This window comes from Panthera pardus, unplaced genomic scaffold (genome assembly GCF_024362965.1).
Source record: "Panthera pardus isolate Hobbes unplaced genomic scaffold, ASM2436296v1 HiC_scaffold_8, whole genome shotgun sequence".
Taxonomy (NCBI): domain Eukaryota; kingdom Metazoa; phylum Chordata; class Mammalia; order Carnivora; family Felidae; genus Panthera; species Panthera pardus.
This window is the reverse complement of record NW_026527013.1, coordinates 98889987-98910967: the sequence shown is the minus strand read 5'-3', so window position 1 is coordinate 98910967 and position 20981 is coordinate 98889987. Positions and strand designations below refer to the sequence as shown.

The window sequence follows — 20981 nt, the reverse complement described above, 5'->3', positions numbered from 1 at the left end:
GAGTGGATAATTAAACTAGATCTGAGTTTTGATTCTAGTTTATTTATATATAGGTCTCCCCTGAGATGCCTTTTACTGTTCCTGTCTGTTGCTTAAGAAGGCCCACTAAATTAAAAAATACAATAATTTTCCCTCTTTGGAGAAAGTGCTTTAATGAATAGTAAGAGATTAGATGATTGCTTATTGTATTTATGAATTTCCCCCCAAGTGACTTTACTGTGTGCACAAAGGAAATTTGGGGCTAGCCAGAGTGTCTGAGGGCAGAGATGTCCAGAGAACCAGTGAGGAAGACCTAAGGCAGGCAAATGTGTAGATTTTCTTATAGGGCAAGAAGATTTAAAGATTTATTTTAGGTGGCACACACTTTGTAATTCATTAATTTTTTAATGGCCAAAGTAATGATTTTTGTGTTGCTGACGCAGGCTGTTGGACAGCATGGAATGTTGCCCTTTATTATAAAGTTGCCTGTTCAGAATGGCTGATCACTTAGTAGAAATTGTAAGTGGCACAAGTAGATTTCAAGTCAGACAGGTTTGTGTTGTGATGTAAGACTGGAGAATGGGTATTCACCGTGAAGTGAAGGATTTATCAAGGAATCTGGGAGAGAAACATTCTCCCTGTTGGAACTTTAAAAGCCTTTTTCACATCCTGCTTCCCTTTTCATTGCACTGGAGCCACAGGTCAGGTATTGCCTGAGGCAGCCTTACAAATTGGCACCTGCCTTTGTGCCTTAGACCTGAAGACAGTGGTGGGGAGAGGAGGCCAGGGAAATTTAAGAAGTCTTTTTCTCTAGCCTTTTGCAAAGTTAGCTCTCCTTGGGAATTGGACTTAGATGCCTGTGGTGTGAGAGAGGCCATGGGCTCCTCCTGACCCTGGAGAGTGATTTGCTGCAGGGAGACGCCTGAGGTGCTGTGCTGTGGAAGGGTACAGGCTCCAGGAGAGGCAAGGAGACACAGCCGTCCTCGTCCCCCTCCCTCCTTACGTTAGTACTGCAGGTGTTACCTCAGGACTTGTGTGGTTATCCCCTCATTTATTCCTAAACCCCTGGCCCCATAGGATAGCTTTCTTTCTTGGCTTTTCCTTCTCCCTTTTCTCAAATAATTAGAAACCTATGGCCTCTCTTCATGGTCTGACGTTCACTCTCTAGCACGCATAGATTACTGGACCACGTTGTCTGATTCTAGGTAGGAAAAATACGGCATCCTCCTGACCATTTTTCCTTTGGTGTTTCATAGTGCAGCTCCACTCTTTCCTTAGATTTGTTCTTGTTTGTCTGTGTTTTGATCAGGATGTTTCTAATTTCAGATCATGTCTTCCCATGGCCTTCTGATCGTATTGAAGGCATATAACATTAGAGGGGCTACCAGCTGTCTTCCTCTCCTTTTTTCAAATTTTAATATCCCAGTACAAAATTATCAACTAAGCGCTGTTGTATCCCCCTAAAATTATAGATCTTTATTTGAAAACTAAAAGCTTGGCTTTGGTTTCTAGTATATTTTTCCAAGAAATTGAGTTTGTTTTCCCAGTAGGAGCCTGACAGCATATCCCAGAGCCTCTCGTTTCTCTTTTTCATTGTGTTTTCTTTTTTGTGTGAGTTGGCAAAGTCAAATCAGTGTCACCAGAAACATGCCCCAACTGACAGCCAAAGATTTTGCCGAGTGTTCTCTAGCCCCTGGTTCCTGACCCCTGGTTGCTTATTTTCTGAAATAGGCAACACTGATATAGGCAAGATATAAGAGCATGAAGAAAACCCAAAACATCATGGAGAAAGTGCAGACAATGTGGAGCTGTGTGGAATTCACTGCCTGTCTACCTTCTGGTTAAAGAATGCTCCGTGGAAAGGGTGGTATTTGGGGGTTAAATGAATGAAGAGGTGATATTCAAGGTGTTGATGTTCCCAGCTTAGCATTCATCAAGGAAGTTGCATGGTGACAGGTGTACCTTGTTTGATCAGATGAGTGAGGCATTGAACAGCTTTATTTGAGAGGAACCAGGCTGACCAGAGAGAGGAAAATGGGAAAGTAAAGTCATTACAAAGCTTTGAGAAGAATGAGAATATGGGGCCTAATCCACAGGACTGCCAAGACCAAAGGTGGCGGTAGAGTTTTGGAAACAACAAATAGAAAGGAAATTTGGGCAATATGGCTGAGTAATAAAAGAGATGTTAGACCATACCAGTCCTTCCCCACTCCCACCTCCCAAGAAAACCCCACAAAACCACATACCATGAATTTAAAGAGAAGAAAAGGATAACTCAGAACCACAGAATGATGGTCTCAACCATGGAATGGTTATTAATGCTACTGATGAAGGAAAAGCTCCAAAACATGTACAGTTGCAGTGGTTATCTCTAGCTGGTGAAAATTAAGCAATTTTAATTTCTAATGCTTTTCTATATTGTCTATGATGAGCAGTTAATATTTTATAATGAGGGAAGAAACATTTTGAAGGAAAAGTATTACCAGCAAAGAAATAGACTGAAGTTTGGCTCCAAAATGTGAATATTTGGGAGGTGAGGGTAAAAGTAAAAACTAATAGGTTTAGTAAAAAATACGATTTGTGGGAGGAAGAATTGTATCAGCTTATTAAAAATTACTCTAAAGAGATTGTTTAAAAAGTCAGCATTATGGCAGTGTTTCTTTCACTATATATGGAGAGCCAGATGTGAAGAAGATTTAACTGATCTTAATTTAAATTGGTTATTTGGCATCTAATTTGAATATCTCCCAAACACTGTCTGCATGGGAGTAAATGACTAGCACAACTCCTAGGAAGGTTTGGAGGCAAAATGAGGAAAAGGAAGTGAAAATAGTGAAACAAATGGGTGAAAGTGTTACCCTCACACAGTAATGATCACAGGGGAAGGACTGGATGCTGTGCATGGATATTGGCATTCTACTGTACTTTTCATCCTTGAAAAAGCTGGGGGAGGTGGAAAGATTGGAGAGTCCTATCCTGAGTTTTGGACTTTCTCTGGGCACTGCCTCCAAGGATCTCCCCTGAGGAAGCCAATAGTTTGGCCCTTAATAAATGTGCAGTTGATGGATTAATCGTCCTGAGCATCACTTTGCATGTATAAAACCACTTTGTGGTTCTTCTTTTCAGTTAGGCATTTAACAGTTTCAGGGGTAGACAAGATACAAAAGTGTGGGTTGATTGGCAAGCAGTACATGATGTGGATTCCCCCCCCCCCCATTTTTTTAAATATCTATATAGAAAGGACAAAGATATCTTAACACATTCATGGGTGAGTTGACTGGGAAGTAGCCAACACAACAGAATCCAGATTCCAAGCATTTGTTCTGGTTAGAAGGATGGGCGAAGCTAGGATGAATTTAAATAGGGTGAAACAAAGTCCTAATTATGTTACTTATTTAAGGCAACTAATTAAGTTATAGTAGACCTAGGTTACTAGCAATTCGTATGAAAAAGACTAAGGGTCTTATTACCCACAGTCGCAGTTTGAGTCAGGAGTGTAATGATGGAGTCAGAAAGCAAAGGCTATAGTAACAGATCTGTAGTGTTAAGGAACCTTGACAGTGCAGCCTAGCATCAAGCAAAAATACCTACAATCCAACATCACTAGACCTTACTAAATGTCACTGGGCTTGGCTAGTTCTGTTGAATCTGGATGGATTCATTATTTTCTTTGAAGAATCTCTCAGTTTAGTGGAAATTTTTAGGTATTAGAAATCTGCGAAAGAAATGGTATTAAATCATTAGGTGTTGAAAAGGGGTGACTTCCTTCCCATTTGGCCTGCCTAAAGCACAATATATGTCTTGTGGTTTTCATCAGAATGCTACATTTCTAGGCACACATCAGTTCTCAAGGCCTCCCCATGCATTATTTTGACACTAGAAATTGTTTGAAGATTTTGCTCTAGTTGTTGATTGCTCTACACAGCTCTTAAATGGGTAGGAATTATTGTAAATATTTTAAGGCTTTAGAATAAGCATTTATCAATGTTTCATACCCTTGGGGAGAAGGGGCAAATATGTGAATAAATTAGGGGATCCACGAACCCCTTCAAAAGGTATATAATTTTTTACGTATGTGTAATTTTTTTCTGGGAAAGAGTCCAACACTTTCATCAGAGTCTTAAACAATATAAAGAACAAACCTCTTCCCTTGCCACCTATATAATTTGTCTGCTTCCTAGTATGTAAACAAAGGGGCCTCTTGGTTTTTGCTGTCCATCTTCTGAATACAGACCCTCCTTGAGATGCCAGCGACTGACTTGCCATCGGTAGGGATTCAAAGAGATGTTGCAGGCAGAGTTCCAAAAGTGTTTTAATCAAAATCTAGCCATTGCAATAAACAAGAAGTGTCTCCCTCTTTCTCACACTGCACAATGAAATTTGTTTTATTTTTGAAAAACAAAATTCAGATTTGTTACTTGCAGAATTTGGGTTATTTTTTTTCTGTTCCCCTTTCAGTTTGTGAGTACAAATTTGGTCTTCTCCAGGAATATTTTGTTCTGAGGTAAGTTCCAGAAAAGCTTGATCTTCTCAATGGGATATGTGTTTCATGTGGTTTTTCTTCCTTTTCAAATGTACAGGGTGCCAAAGCATGCTTTCTGCGGGACATTCCTTTCTCAGCCATCTACTTCCCGTGCTATGCTCATGTGAAGGCTTCCTTTGCAAATGAAGATGGGCAGATTAGTCCCGGAAGCTTGCTCTTGGCTGGCGCCATAGCTGGTGAGTGGCCCTTACAGGGCTCTGTTCTTCCCCTCTCTCATGTCACTACCTTGGAATTTTTTGCCTGTAGTTCTTGATTGGGCACATTGAGGTAGGCTACAGATTGCTTTGAATGGCTACTGAAAAGAAAGGAGAAGAAATTAACCTTCTGGCAGAATAGATTAGGCAAACTTAATTTCTTGCCAGGAAAATTTGGTGCCAGATTAGGCAAGCTTAATTTCTTGCCAGGAAGGTCCAGGAAAATTTGGTGCATTTTGTGGCATTGTTGAATTCCAAGTTCCCTATAGTTTCATAATTCCACTTCACAGCATACCAGTGATGACTGTTTAGCTGAAAGTTTTTACAAATTTGAATCATTGTGCTTTAAAGTGTCTAACTGAAATGGTACGTAAATGCTTGTCCAGAATCTAGATAAAAGTGACGTAGTACTGACTACTGACTCCTCATCGCTGTGTTACAGGAACAGGGTGTGTGTGTTCATTGAATCCCAGAGGGAAATGACTCTCCTTGTTTTTAGTACTACAGTGACTATGTCAATAGAAAAAAAAAAAAAAAACAGATGATGAGGGGGAAGGTTGTCCTCTACAGCCCAATGTAAATTCCCAGAGGAAATTTGATTATAGCCACAGCAGGAATCAGTTGGATCTTTGATGCCCCTGGTTCAGAGATCCTAAAGGCTGGAACAATCCGGATTCGCTCTCCAGGTGGTGGCAAACATTTAATGAGTTAACAAACCCTAAGGCAGTCCTGGGATGGCTGGGTCCAAACATTTTTGATACAGGTGTTGTTCTCCAGAGAGCTGTTGACTTGAGTCTCAGGAGAACAAGCCCCTGATCTGAGAAGTTGTTTGCTGTTTTGTGGACCTGCCTGTAACCTGGGAAGCCCCTAAGGCAGGAACCCATGGAGCTTTTCTTTAATTCTTAGTTAATCCCTTTTCTTTCAAAGGCAGTGATGTTGGTAAATGAGGCAAGGTTGTCCTTTCCTGGCTGCTCAGGGACCCTTGTTGTACAAGGCCACTCTACCTCTATCAAGAAAAAAATAATGACTTCGAGACTATCATATAGAATTCCCAGTTTTAATCCCAACTTAGCCATTGGTTGACTGTGCCCTGTTGTATGTCACTTACATGTGTATACATGATAATATTTTCTGAACCAAAAGGTTATAATGCAGTGCATTTTGTACATTGTACAATATCAATAACTTATTTGAAATAAGGTAGGACCTACTGGGGAGAACTGCTACACCTGTTGGTAGTGTGCTGCTTGGGCAAATTACCTAACCTACCCCAAGCCTCGGTGTCCTTGGCTGTGAATGGAGATGATAAGTGTACTGACTACAGAGTGTGCCTGTGAGATACAAGTGAGAACACCCATGTGAGGGACTTAGCATAGTGCCTAGCATATAGTAAATACTCAATAAACACTGGCCACTATTACATCAAAATCAAGAGAATCTGTCTGTAAATTATTCCAGGAATCAGTTGTAAAATCAGAGGATATGTATTAGAGCTCAAGATCAAAGTCTAGGCCTCTCTCCAAAATACAACAGAAATAGTGCCTGTACTCTTCTCTTGAAGGCAGATAGCCACCCAGAAGGGATTTTATCTTTGGGTAGGAATTTCCTAGGTAATCCATGCTACCAGAGCTGTAGAAATTACTAGCAGGTGTTTTTGGGGTTTTTTTTGTTGATCTTGTTGTTTTCTCTTTGGAGGCTTATTTTCTTCCATCAGTTTTTTTTTTTCTTTTTTTTCTTTTTTTTTTTTTTTAATGATTAGGAAAATAATATTGCTAAATTGTAAAACACTTGGAAAGTGCGAAAAGTAACCAAAAGGGTAAATAAGAAAATACTATCTGTTACTCCACGACTCTAAGATAATCCCTATTTAACATTTCTGCTAATTTGTTCCCCCTTGCATCATTTTTAACCATGCATAGTTTTGGGGGTTTTTTTAATTTTATTTTTTATTTTTTAAAATTTACATCCAAATTAGCATATAGTGCAACAATGATTTCAGGAGCGGATTCCTTAGTGCCCCTTACCCATTTAGCCCATCCCCCCCTCCCACAACCCCTCCCATAACCCTCAGTTTGTTCTCCATATTTATGAGTCTCTTCTGTTTTGTCCCCCTCCCTATTTTTATATTATTTTTGTTTCCCTTCCCTTATGTTCATCTGTTTTGTCTCTTAAAGTCCTCATGTGAGTGAAGTCATAGGATTTTTGTCTTTCTCTGACTAATTTTGCTTAGCATAATACCCTCCAGTTTCATCCATGTAGTTGCAAATGGCAAGATTTCATTCTTTTTGATTGCCGAGTAATACCCCATTGTGTATATATGCCACGTCTTCTTTATCCATTCATCCATCGATGGACATTTGGGCTCTTTCCATACTTTGGCTATTGTTGATAGTGCTGCTATAAACATGGGGGTGCATGTGTCCCTTCAAAACAGCACACCTGTATCCCTTGGATAAATGCTTAGTAGTGCAATTGCTGGGTCGTAGGGTAGTTCTATTTTTAGTTTTTTGAGGAACCTCCATACTGCTTTTCAAAGTGGCTACACCAGCTTGCATTCCCACCAACAATGCAAAAGAGATCCTCTTTCTCTGCATCTTCGCCAACATCTGTTTTTTTCTGAGTTGTTCATGTTAGCCATTCTGACAGCTGTAAGGTGGTATCTGACCATGCATCGTTTTAACTATGATCACACTGTGGATATGTGGTTTTCACTTAATTTCATAGCTGAAGCATTGTTAGCCATCACAGCACAATGGTTAATGGCATGTGCTGTGAGGCCAAACTGGGCAGATTCCAATTCTAGTTTCCCCACTTAGAACTGTGTGACCTGCAGTTTTGTAACCTCTCTCTTCTTGTTTCCCCATCTACACATGGGTGAAGAACGGTCTTAGTCTCATAAAGTTATTTTGAGGTCAGTAGGTACACATTAATAAATGGAAAGATCCAAGAAAGTACCTGGCACATAATAAGTATTTTTAAATGTTCAATAATAACATTATATGTTTTAAAACTTTGTAAACATAGTTTTTAACTGTCGTATAGTTATCTAACCCTCAATCTTAGATTTTTAAATTTTTTTCAAAAAAAATTTAAATGTATTATATTGTAAAAAATATCTTTGTGCTTAAAGGCTTTTCCCCTACTCTGGGACATTTTTTCCTTGGAGATACAGACTCTCTAAAGTGAGTTTGCTGGTAAAAAGCATGACTGTTTTTAATGCATTACTACATTATTCTTGGAAGTTGGAACTGGTTTATGTCCCCATGCTGCCTTGTTAGCGGTGCAGCTGTCCCAGCATCTTTCAGAGCTGTTGTTCAGATACCTTCTCTGTTCGTTATTTATTGCTGCATAACAGATTACCCCAGCACTGACCAGCTGGAAACAGCAAACACTGATCATCTCACAGTTTCTGTGGACTAGGAGCAGCTTATCTGAGTGCCTCTAGCTCAAGGTCTGGCGTGAGGTTGCAGTCAAGATGTCAGCCAGAGGCTCGGCTGAAGTTGGAGGATTCACCTTCAGGGTGGCTCAGTCACATGGCCATTGGCAAGAGGCCTCAGTTCCTTGCCACATGGTCTCACTGTAGGTCACCTTGGATGTTCTTGTGACAAGGTGACTGACTCCCCCCCCCCACCCCCCCCAGGAGCCAGCTCAGAGAGGGTTGAAGGGAAAGGGGAGACCGGGAGACCAGGGTGGGGAGAGAAGACAGGGGAAGAGAGCAAAGCCCCAGCTGCCATGTCTTTTGTGACCAAACCTTGGAAGTCACACTCCTTTACTTCCACACAATCCTATTGGTTACACCTATCAGCTCTGTGTAATGTACAAGGAGACTGAACAGAGGCTGAGGTGTAAATGCAGGAGGTGAAGGTCATTTGAGAGTCATTTGGGAGCTGAGTGCAACACTTTACTTTCATTATTATCCATCTGCTTCCCTATAGGATGGAAAAATACAAGACAGACTGTCATCCATTGTTTTTTTTTTTTTTCTTCAAAGAACATATTAGCCTCAAAGCTTGATGGTCTTGCATATTGCACAAATCTGTATAAACCATATAAGGAGAACTAAACCACTTTCTTAATAACATCTATCAAAAGCCAGGGGCAAATAACTACTATTCTCATTGAAATTAGGGATAAGACAAGGATATCTCTATCATCCTTGTTTTTCAGGCTTATTTTGGAGGTTCCAGCCAATGTAGTAAAATAGGAAAAAGAAGTAAGAGGCATAAATATTATAAAAGAAGAAATGAAATCAGCATTATTTGCACATGATTGTTTAGCTTCAAATCCAAACAAAAAAATGCCTAAAAATGCATCTGAATTAATAAGTAATGTATTTTGTTATAAGATGAACATAAAAATCTGTATCTAGTGATAAGCAGTTTACTGATGTCATGGAAGGAAGCAGGACAACCAGCTGCTGAGTGTAGAACCTTGCTGGCGTGCTCGGCGGCCAGATCACAGAATTCAGTGTGGAGAAGGGCAAAAACACTTCTGTTTATACATGTGTTGTGCCCAGTGCAACATCATCATTAAGGGCAGTGAACACAAAAATGCACACTTGTGTGGGCTGGTGTATGGAAGATGGATCAGGCCCCCGCATTCCCTTTGGGGATGCCAGTGAGAACAAAGGCATTTCCTAGGTAGAAGACATACTGGTGGAGAATGCGCAGAATCCCCGGAAGTATATCTATCCCAGGGTCAGGGTGATCTTTGTCATTAGGAGAAAGGAGAAACGCGTATCTCAAAATAAGCACAAATAGCAATTTGACCACTGACTTTTTTATTGTAACACAAAAATGTCTTACTACTATTTTTATGTGTATTCTTATATAAAATATCTCCTACACAGAATACATATATTTTTTTGTTGAATAATTGTATTATAAATAAGATGGATCTGGGATTAAATTAATATGATCATGCTTTCTATGTTTTGATAGTAATTTCAGTATTTAGTAAGTACTGTCTTTTTCTAAAAATTTTATTTGACCTGAAGTTAGATTGCTTTAGTAGTATTTTAACAGAGGTGGTTTTTGATATCTCAAAACCTGGAGAATATTGATTTTTTTTTTTCAGATATATGTATATGGTTGTAAACTGGGAATATCTTTACTTATTTTTTAGAGAAAGCATGCATGCAGGGGAGGGACAGAGGGAGAGGGAGAGAGAGAATCTTAAGCTGGGCTCAGTCTCAGGACCATGAGATCATGACGTGAGCTTAAATCAAGAGTCAGACACATAGCTGACTGAGCCACCCAGGCACCCCAGAACATCTTTAAACACTGAGAACATCTCCGTTATTTCACAGGATAGAGTAAGCCTAACCAATATTTGAATTTATGTTCATTGGCCAGCATGCCTCTGTGCGTTAGAAGGTGGGAGCCAAAGCAGAGAGCCTGAAATTAAGAAACTAAGTTTTAATTCCCTGCAGTGAACATGTTGCTTTTTGATTATCGAAGGGCATTTCGATATGGCTTACAGATAATATCAAATAAAAGATATCTAGTATTTCTCAAGTTTTAGAGCTTCATCATTGGAGGTGATCTTAATTGACAGTGATGAGATAAAGGATAAATCAAATTTAGATTAAGTTGTAACTCAGGAGTGTCTTTAAAAGCTATTAAATACACAGTTAATGGAAGTGCTGTATGTGTGTGACTGTCTGGATGGTTTTGCAAACGTATTAAAAGAATGAAGTTAGGAGAGAAGTACTATTGACATAAATTTGTTAGTTATGTGTACATAAAGGTTAAAATAACTTAAAAACAATTCTTGGATCCTTAAAAAAAAGTAATAGGAGAGATTGAATCAAAGTAATAGACTGAGTATATTCATCTGTCTCTCCTTTCAACCCAAATACCTTAAAATGTCGGGAAATACATTTTCTAAAACTCGTATTGGCACTAGAAAATATTAGCACCAGTCCTCGGAAGGCAGGAAACAGAAGCATATTGACTCAGAAACTGGACTGGAGGGTGCCACAACCCAGAACACAGGCAGGAAAAACTGCTCTTAAGGTAAGAGCAGAACCAAAGAATTTTAACCAGTGAGTGAACAATAGAATACCAGGAGTGGGGGAGGGCATGAGGTAAATCTTTAACGGGAGTGAAAGAGCCGAATTCCTGGCAGGAAGGTGGAGCTCAGTCCTCCCTACTCCTTTTTTGTACCTACTCCTTTTTTGTACGTAGCTTTGGGCAACAATTGAATCCAGGCTGAAAGCCCCTGGCTTTTCTCTAAAGAAAGGCACCAATTGCCTGGAGAAGGCTGAGTGTAAGGAACTGAAAAAATGCCAGGTAAGGCTTAAGGTTCCAGACCTTCACCACAGACGGAATGAGTGCATGCCTGCATGCATGCATGAATGAATGAACGAACGAACAAACGAACGAACGCAGCTCTTCGCAACAGGAGCATAAGATAATCTCTTCTACTCCCAGAGTGAAGCGCTCCACGTTTCAGCAGCTTGGAAGGTCCCAACCCTGCTAGGCCACCTCCCCAACCCCTGTCCCCAGTTAACAGGAGTCCCTCGTTTCACAAAGCCCATTGCTGGCCCCCAACGCCCTCCCCCCCATTTGGGAGAGAAACCTGCCGGTGAAACTGACCTAGGTGGTGGTAGAAGCCAGCACTAAGGTAATCAGTCTGTTCTTTGAACTTGAATGTATCAGTAGACAGCCAGAGGTCCTCAGACAAGGAGCAAGAAGAGAAACAAACAGAGGAATTCCAGGAAAGACAGGCAATTCAGAGAAAAGAGGACTTTTAAGAACTATACTTAGGATCTGCAGAGAGATTTGAGAGGAACATTCTTAAGGAAGCTTTCTTGAAAATTAGTAAAAGGATTGCCAAAATTAAAAATCCATGCATCATCTGAATGATAGAATGGGTAAGCTCAAAGTCCAAATTAGACATCTGGAAAATGAAGCCGTGGAAAAACAGAAACAAGAACTACAATATGGAGCGAAAATATAGAGATAAGAAAAGGAGAAAATGTGTTAGAGACATGTAGGATTAGTCCAGGAGGTCTAACTTCTATTTCATAGGAGCTCCCTAGAGAGAAGTAATATAAAAGGAGGACAGAAAACAAATCAGTAATAAAAGCTCACCTCTCATGTTTTCATCTGCAGTCCTAGCCCTTTCAATTTAAAATGCCAAGGAGGGGATGTCTGGAACCTCGATGGCATTCCCAGGCACACCAGCGTTCAGGAGGGGGGCAGGTCTCAAGTTCATTTCTCCCATAACTCAAAGTTTACGCCTCACAGATATCTCTAAAGCAAAATGAAAAGTGAATTTAAGGAAGAAAAAACTATGGGATATTTGAAACAGAGCAAATAAAGTTAAACCTGAGCGTGATTTCAGTAACTGGTGACTTTGATAATATGTATTTTTATATAAGAAGGGCTTGCTGGCAAAGGGTGCAAATGTACATTTATTGTACATATTGTAAATAGCGTACTATGTGATAAATGTATGTAATATTTAAATTGGGTAAGGGTAGAGATCAAAAGGGGAACAATTAGAAACAGAAAATAAAAACCACGATATTGGATAGCAGAAATAAGTCTAATAACCACAATTATAACCACAATTGAATGTATTCAGTGCCCCTAGTAAAAAAACAAATGCCTATTCTAGACGAGTTGTGAAAGGAAATCTAGTCATCTGGAGTTTGAGAAAACAGTGACAGAGCAACTGAAAGAGAACGGGTTGAAAATATGTATTAGGCAAATACCAACAATAAGCAACTTTAGCAATATTAATGTCAGACTGAATGGAATTCAGGGTTTAAAAATAGCACTTAGAAGCACAGAGGCTTATTTTGCACTTATAAAAGATAAAATTCACTAAGCAGATAGTGTCTGCCTAAATAAAGACATAAATTGAGGCAAGCTGCAATAGACCAGAAATTGGGTCTATCTGTTCTCAAGTTCTGTTCTTCTGAGGGAGCATGCCTGAGAATCTCCTTTAATATCCTCTGGTTCTATTTTAAACTAAAATCCTTTCATGGTATATTGCCATCAACCCCTATGTAGTATCAACCTAATACTGTTTTATAAAACCTCAGCTTAAGAGTATGATAAGAACACGATATATTCCCATTCCAAATCTTGACACTTTTCTTAGAAGCTGATCCATCAAATAGATATTACATATAAGGACGAGGAGGGAATTTGTGAATCCCTTCACCTTGATCCAAAATAAACAGATATTAAAAGTTCGTATCCCATAAACAGAGAAGCACATTCTTTACAAATACTAATGGGATATTTATGAAAATTGAGGCTGCCTTGCCCCAAAGTTGTATTTTGCTGGTTGTGCTTTCTTTTTATTATAAATGAACTTCTGCTCTCTAGGCGCTGGGCCCCCTTTAAAGCGTTGTAATTTTTTATTGGCTAAAGAACACCCCCAGTTGTTCTTGTCACAGAGGTAGTAGGTAGGTCTCATCATCTGTGTCATTACTGAAGCATCCATCAGGCTGCTGTTGAGGAGCCTAGACGAAGCCTCTCTGTTTCCTAGCCTCCACTTGCTCCCCCATGTTTGGGAGTAGAGAAACCGAGACCTCTTGGTTAGTGTTGTCTTAGCCTTTTGGAAGCCAGGAGAGACCAGGCAAATTTACTCAGAGTCTTTGCCAACCCTGGCCACCAAAATCAACAGATTTCTGGTGGCCAAGCTCTTTCTGGTAGATACTGCTTTCCTGGCCTTGCTTCAGAGCAACATAAGGCTGTTCTCCAGGTTAGTTTCACTAGTCTTCTATCAGAAATCCCATCCACAGTAACTCCCAGGCCCTCCCAGCTGTCAGCCTGGGAGAGGTGAGGGTGAGTGGGATACGATGAGAGTCCCGGGCAGCTGCCGTATTTCCAGCCCCCAGCTCTCTCTCTCTGTCCCTGTCACACACACACACACACACCACCACCACCACCACCACCACCACCACCACCACCAATCGGTCTTGCCAGATGAACTTGCTAAGCATCTTACACATGTTTCTTTTGGCATATTTATTTCATAATCGGAATCTTTCCTCTCTGCCCCCCAGTACTTCTCTCTTTTTTCATAACAAGGAGCTATTTATGAAAACTAACTGAAGGAGACTTTTTTACTGATGTTATGTATGTCCCCTGTCACTCTGACATCCCTGCCCACTGTTGCAAGGAGCATTTTACTACATGTTGAAAGCAGACAGCCTTGCTAACCTCTTTCTAAACCAGGAAGTAAAACGTAATGGGTGGTGTGAACACAGCGGGTTTCTGAGCATTTTTCCTGTTTCCTTCCATTATGTTGGAGGATAAATTCCTGGCTCAAAGTTAAAATAATTCCTCCAAGTTAATAGGAAATTCAGTATGACTTATCCAGTGAAGCATTGGATATAAGTGAGCTTTTTCACATGCAACAAATGTGATTAATTTTATAAAAAACAGTTACTTACGTTGGGAGTTTGTGAGGTGGTCCTTGAAGATGGAGGAAGAGCTGTACCTTTAGTAGGATAAATACAGACGTGTGCTGTGCAGAGCTCCCCAGGCGCGTGCACACACACACGCACACGCACACACACACGCTGTAACCTTAAAGCTGTCTGTTAGAAGGATGAGATGTACTTGTGAGCCAGACCACGTTGGTTTGGACAGAAATTCTTACAGAATTATTAAGCCTTAAAAAAAGCAAAGGAGATTTATGCATCTGCATTTGACCAATTTGGTTTGGAATAGGTTCATAATGGAAAAGTAATAAAACCATAAGAGACAGTGTCTTCTGAGTACAGTCTCGCTTTTAAAAAATCTAAACATGGGCTGCCCCATTTTGGATAAAATGACTGTAGAAAAATTTCCCACTGGTAATTTTGGGAGGGTTTTGTTGCTGTTGTTGTTCCTTTTTCATTGATTATTAGCCAGTATAAATTTTCAGCTTTCTGTCAAATATTTTTTCTGGAGATGTCAGTTTTAGGAAAAAGGAATCCTGAAGTGTTATCTATGGGAGTCTCCACCTCTGATCACCACCCCCCTTCCTCCCCCCTGCACACACACACACACACACACACACACACACACACACAGTTTGCTTAGCCCTCAGCCCTCACTGAAGTCTTTTTCTGGTGTAACTGGAGAGGTTAGGCTTTGGTGGGTAAAGGGTGGTTGAACGTGTGCACGAAGGCACCTCCCGTGACTGCCAGCAGCCACAGAAAAGCATGAAGAGGAAACACATAACAAACTTCACCTCTGAAAATCGGACCTAATAACTTTGCAAGTGACTGATTTAGATGGGAAAGTAAAAAAAAAAAACAAAAACAAAAAAACAGCCTTTCTCCATTTGTTCTCAACCACTTGAAGTAGTGTTACTGACAAATCATTCCTTAAAAGTATTAATAAATATGAAGCTCCCAAAGTGGTTCGGGGCAGGGAGGTGAGGAGAGTCTTAAGGAGCCTCCATCACTGCAGACAGGACAGTCCTGGCCGTGCTTCCCAGAGGACAGCAGAAGAGGCATTTGATTTCATCAGACTCTTAACTTTCTTTCCACGACCAGCAGTTCAAAGCACAGTGGTTTTTATATAGTGAGAATGTGACCAGACTGTGATGGTGGTGCCTTTCCTGCAGGTATGCCGGCGGCATCTTTAGTGACCCCTGCTGATGTTATCAAGACTCGATTACAGGTGGCCGCCAGGGCTGGCCAAACCACTTACAGCGGGGTGATGGACTGCTTTAGGAAGATACTGCGGGAAGAAGGCCCAAAAGCTCTGTGGAAAGGAGCTGGTGGTATGGAAATAATTTGTTCTTAACTAAACCTTTGATATCAGGTAAATTTTTGAAAAATCTAATTGTATCTATTATTTCCCCATTTTCTCAAAGCTCGTGTGTTTCGATCCTCACCCCAGTTTGGTGTAACTTTGCTGACGTACGAATTGCTGCAGCGATGGTTCTACATTGATTTTGGAGGCGTGTAAGTATCCCGCTAGATCTGCAGCTAAGTTTCAGCTCTTCCAGTGCCCTGTCATTATTAAGATGGGTGCATTAATCTAATTCCTAAGGATGAAGTAGAAAGGACGTAGGAAAGGGGCTCCTGGATGGCTCAGTCAGTCGGTTAAGCGTCCGACTCGGCTCAGGTCACGGTCTCACGGTTCGTGAGTTCGAGCCCCCCCTCCCCCCCCCCCGCCCCGTCAGGCTCGCTGCTGTCATCGCAGAGCCTGCTTTGGATCCTCTGTCTCCCTCTCTCTGTGCCTCCCCAGCACCTTCTCTGTCTCTCTGTCCCGCTCTCAAAGATAAATAAACATTAAAAAAAAAAAAAAAGAAAGAAAAGATGTTGGAAAATACTGAAATCATGTAACCAAACACATTTCAAAGGGGAACGTACAACCAACTAGAGCTCCACAATTTCTTTATATGAGGCAGATTTTAACAACTTTTAAATGTTATTTTTACCGAGATAAGAATGATACAAAACTCAGGTTCTCATCCTGTTTTCTCTCCTTTTAGGAAACCCATAGGATCGGAACCGGTTCCTAAATCCAGGATCGTACTGCCCGCTCCCAATCCTGATCACGTTGGAGGCTACAGACTGGCCGTTGCAACGTTTGCAGGGATCGAAAACAAATTTGGACTGTACCTACCTCTCTTCAAGCCGTCCACACCTGCGGCAGAGGTCACCGGTGGAGGCCCGTAGTGGGAGCAGCCCCAGGGTGCGGCTGCAGCTCTGTCCACTGTGGTAGAGAACACCTCACCTCCGATGGAAACAGTGTTTGCCTCCTTTCATTTCCATCTCTTGTTTAAATTCGAGTCTTTTTATAAGGTGGAATCATTCATTTTCTGTGTGCTTTCTTAACCAGAGCGTTGTGAAATTACTCCTAATTATTCTTTGGGCCTCTGCTCACACATCTCTGTTTATAGCTGACATTTACTGGGATTTGGTCAACACTAACATGATTTGGGGAGAAGGAGCAAGTCTGAATAGAAACTAGTGCTGCTCTCCTCAGATTAGGATTATAGTCCCAAAGAGACTACTGAATGGCGATCATGGTGCTCAGAGCAAAGTGCTTCATGCATGTTTAAGCTGGTAGGAAGCTGGGTACATATTTATCACAATAAAAAAACACTGGAAGAAATGAAAACAAAATTATCAGAAATAGCCAGCCTGGCTTCAGATTTTAAACATGTACGAATTCTGTTCATGGATTATATTATGAAGATTTTATGTGAAACCATTTTTTTTTTTTTTTTTGGTGTCACGAAAACCACATTGAAGATATCATACTCTGTTAGTGGTACCAAGACTTCTCAGACAGATGTCTTTGTAGTCAGGGAAGTCCTTTTGGTATTTTATTCTATAGACAGAGAAACTATGAGACGCAGCACCTCTCCTGGATGTGCTGATTTGGGGCAAGTTCTCATATGATGCAGTGTGATGATCACTGCCTATTTCAGGAAACATTGCAGGGAAGGGCACATCCCTCATACTCATACCTACTTTACTGCCCCCATCCCCTGCCCCCAGCAGTCGACACCTGTTTGCTTTCAAAATCCCACTTGTCTTGAATCATGTGTAAGACAAATATATTCTAATACACGTTTTTATTTAATTTGTGGTGCCTTGCATCATGGTCAGAAGGCTCAAGCGTTTGTGAAGGAGGAAATAAACTATTTTTAAAGCTATTGAATTGTTTGCTCTCGTGTATGTCACGTGGTGAATGACTAATAATTGTCACTATTGGACTCTATATGTTTCATTTTCAGGGTGGTTTGATTCATATTGGCGTGGATATATCCTCCTGGCCCTTCAAGGTAATGTGTAGCCTGATTTCCACTATGCCGATGTTCAGAGTGAGTAAAAGAAACATCATTTAACCCTCGATAAGGAACTCAGCTGACACTTTTTCTCCAGTCATCCCCGGTGCTTTGGGCCAGTTTCTTACCATGAGAATCAATATAAATTTTCATTTTATAATATTAATTGGAAGTTTCACTGGAAATTGGGCATGAAAACTGGCATGAAATGACAATTGCATTTTCTAACCTTTCTGACTCTTCCTCATATGAAAACCAGATATCACTGTATCTGACATTGGGTGTTATCTGGCCAACACTATCATTTGGAGAATGAAGCTAGTCTTGAACAGAATCTAGGGCTTTCAGACTACTGAGTGACCTAAGAGCAGTCACTTTGAACTTTCTGAGATTCCCAAACTTCCCTCCATGAGTCAGTCTCAGTCTTTAGGTCAATAGGCTGACATTAAAAGATATTATTCAAAATTGGGGAACATCAACACCATCCACGAGTCTGGTTTTTTATTCTAAATGAACAAAAGCTTTGTTCTCCTCACCAGAAACAGGACAAATACATATGTGGCTCCCCTCCCTACCACTCCCTCTGTCTACCCATCCTTCCCCCCAATCCCTACTCACTGTGACCAGTGATATTTACATTTTAATCTCAAAGACCAGGCACAGAACTCCAAATACGTCTTAGAAATGTGGGTGGTGTTGAATACCAAATCAACTCGAGCTATATGGCATTCTGAATGCAGACAAAAGTCCCCGAGTGTAAGTAAATCTTGGCATTCCTTTTCCTGCACTTGCTGGAATTTTGTAGAAGATCACATTCTCACGGTATAAACGGTGACCCAAATCTCAGAAAAGGTGTACTGCGCTGCCCGCTTCTTTAGGAGCTGTTGCTCTATTTACCTGTGGCTGAGGGCGATTCTCTGCAGTAAAGGAGAAACCAGAGGAACCAGGAAGTCAAAGGAAGGAGATGGGGCCAGGGGACTGTGTTTCTTTAAAATCCTAGGCTTATTCTGTCCAGGATAGGCAGTGACTGGAGACACTTTGAAGGAGGCCTCATTTCCATCTGAGTTCTGCTCAGTGGGTGGCGTGACTGTGACATCCTTGAATAGGCCTGCAATCACCATGTGGTGAAAACCACGTCAAATTTGTTCTGGGTTTTCCTTCTTCCTGAAGTGACAGCACAATGCATCAGCAGTGCTGCGGCTGCCGTTCATGCAGCCGGTCATTGCCCTCCTTAACGCTGAGGAACTGAACGATGTGTGACTCCCACACGCTGCCTGCCCACCCAAGGGGGCCAGCCTCGGAGTCTTTCAGCTCTGCCCTAGGCCCGCCTCCTGGTTGCTTTGGGGGTGGGGGAGAGGCCTGATTTTTGTAGCAGCTTTTTTTTTTTTTTTCAAGGAGGGGAAAAAATGTGAAGCTGACCACAAAGTGAACACACTGATTCTTGGGTTCCAGTCGTGGCTGGGTTTCTTGAGGCTGGGTGGCATCCTGTCGCCAAGCTCATGCTGCACCTCATAACCCACAACCATTTGCTGAGCTCCCTGGGGTCGCCTTAATCCCAGCAGCCAGGGTTGCACAGGGGAAAATAAGAATTCTGGCACAGAAAGGAGTCATTTAAGTGCTTATTGCATTTCAAGCTTCAGTTTTTACTTAGCTAAAATATTTACCATTGCTGGAAAACAATGTTGAAAATTTTGTGCTTATATGTTATTTAATGGTGTGGCCTATGTAAACCTCAGGATGCTTACATTTTGACAGTCTTCTGGAAATGTTTAACAGCACATAACTCAGTGAGCAGGGAATAAAAACGGGAAGAAATTGTGCTTGAAACTGTTCGTAACCTCGTCCGGCTATAGGTCTTCAGCAAGTTGCAGTGGAATTCTTCAGGTAGAGGGAGCGAGGGTTCCCGTAATGGAATTTGAGGAGTCCGCTGCCTTGCAGGCCCCATTTATCAGCCTTGTAGATAACCCTCTCTAAAAGTCATCCTGTGCCTTTTTTAACCGCAGAAGCCATTCTTTTGGGGATGCATTTGTATCTCTGCCACTGAGCAAAAGCCCACTTTAAATTCAGGGTAATCAAATGCTTTCAGGATGTGGATTTTTCCAAAGATGTTTAAAAGACACGTTCATTGGTAAGAGCAGTGAAATGTTCTTTCCCCAAATGGTCCTGCCCACAGAGGGGGTGTGCCTTTTGTTTCCCCTTTGGGGAATAACCCAACCCTCACCAGAGAGTTCTATTTTCAATGTTAGGGAGGCCGCAGGGGGTCCACTGCTTCATTTTAAAGGCCAAGGCAGCTAAAAAGCATTGTACCCTTGTCTTTTAAAACCATGCAGTCTTTACTTTGAAATCCCAGACTGGGCTCGAACAAGGGTGGAGACCGAGGCTTTTGTTCAGTTTCCACACTACCTGGAACTTAGTAGGCTCTTGGTTATTATTTTCAAGGATGGATGGTTGGAGTTTTGGGACATAGGTTTTTTTTTTTTTTTTTTTTTCCAGTGAGCAATCTCTGTTACTTTCCTACTTTACAAGCCTTTTCTGCTGCTGGAGTTAAAACCATGACTGAAAACAATCACAGTCTTCTGTATTGATCACATCCTTTAGAAGTCATAAATAGGTCTTTTATTAAAGTTACAGCTATTTAAAATTGGTTTTAATTACTTATGTTGACTTAGGAACTGTCCTACAAACGAGAAGATATTTAAATTTCCTGATCATTGTTAAAAATAACAGCCTTTAAAAAATCGTATCTTTTGAGATTAGTGTTACGTTAGGGTTGAGATATGTCACTGTATCGTATGTTTTCCTTATCGGTGAATATTAATTATTTACAACTCATTCTCTCTGTTTCTCTCACTGCCTGATGTTTGTGTCCGTAGGAGCACGGTGGCAAGCTTTCCTTTAGAAGCTGCTGGGACAACGGGAACTCTCTTTCAAAAGGGTTTGTTTTTAGCTAATGCATTAATTGACTCCAAAAAAGAGTCCAAATGGAACACTCCGCTTTCATCTGCTGGGGTAACCTAATAAAATAATGTTTGTTTTTAGATTCCCGGCTGTTAAGGGGGTTTTGCTCAAGGCAAAACCACAGTCCCCTCGAATAACTTCAGAAGGAAAGCTAAGAAGACACACTAATTGTGCCTGTCTGAGGCTTGCTTCTCCCGGGTCCCAGGCACACCCCTAGCACACTGGGCTGGCCACCCGGGCCTCAGTGCCCACCACCACTTTGATTCCATTAGACCGGGCTCCTGCCCCTTTGCAGGACGCTTGGTTTGGCAGTGGAGCTGTTCTAAGGTGATCTTAAAATAGACGCAAGCTCTCAGAACAGACTTGTGCAAGCATACCATAGTCTGTCCTGTATGGCGGGGAAAGGGAAATTCGGGGCTTAAGGCAAAAAGACTAATTAAAACACCATTCCCTGTCTCTTATCACTCCCCTCCACCTTCTTTGCTACCTATCCCAGCTCTTGCTCTGGTCTTACTGGGCTGCTTTCAGATGAGAGAGGGACAAGT

The 20981-nt window shown here is 41.2% G+C and overlaps 1 protein-coding gene across 6 annotated transcripts in view; it reads left to right on the top strand.

The window, feature by feature from the left end:
* Positions 1-17346, top strand: part of SLC25A13 (solute carrier family 25 member 13) — a 184798-nt gene extending 167452 nt beyond the window's left edge. For all 6 annotated transcript variants that reach the window (XM_019443388.2, XM_019443390.2, XM_053898411.1 and 3 more), the window contains 4 exons: positions 4560-4698; positions 15298-15456; positions 15550-15640; positions 16174-17346. In XM_019443388.2, coding sequence (XP_019298933.2) covers positions 4560-4698; positions 15298-15456; positions 15550-15640; positions 16174-16360 — 576 coding nt within the window. In that variant the 3' untranslated portion in view covers positions 16361-17346. The remainder of the gene's footprint in view (positions 1-4559; positions 4699-15297; positions 15457-15549; positions 15641-16173) is intronic.
* Positions 17347-20981: the final 3635 nt, after the last annotated feature.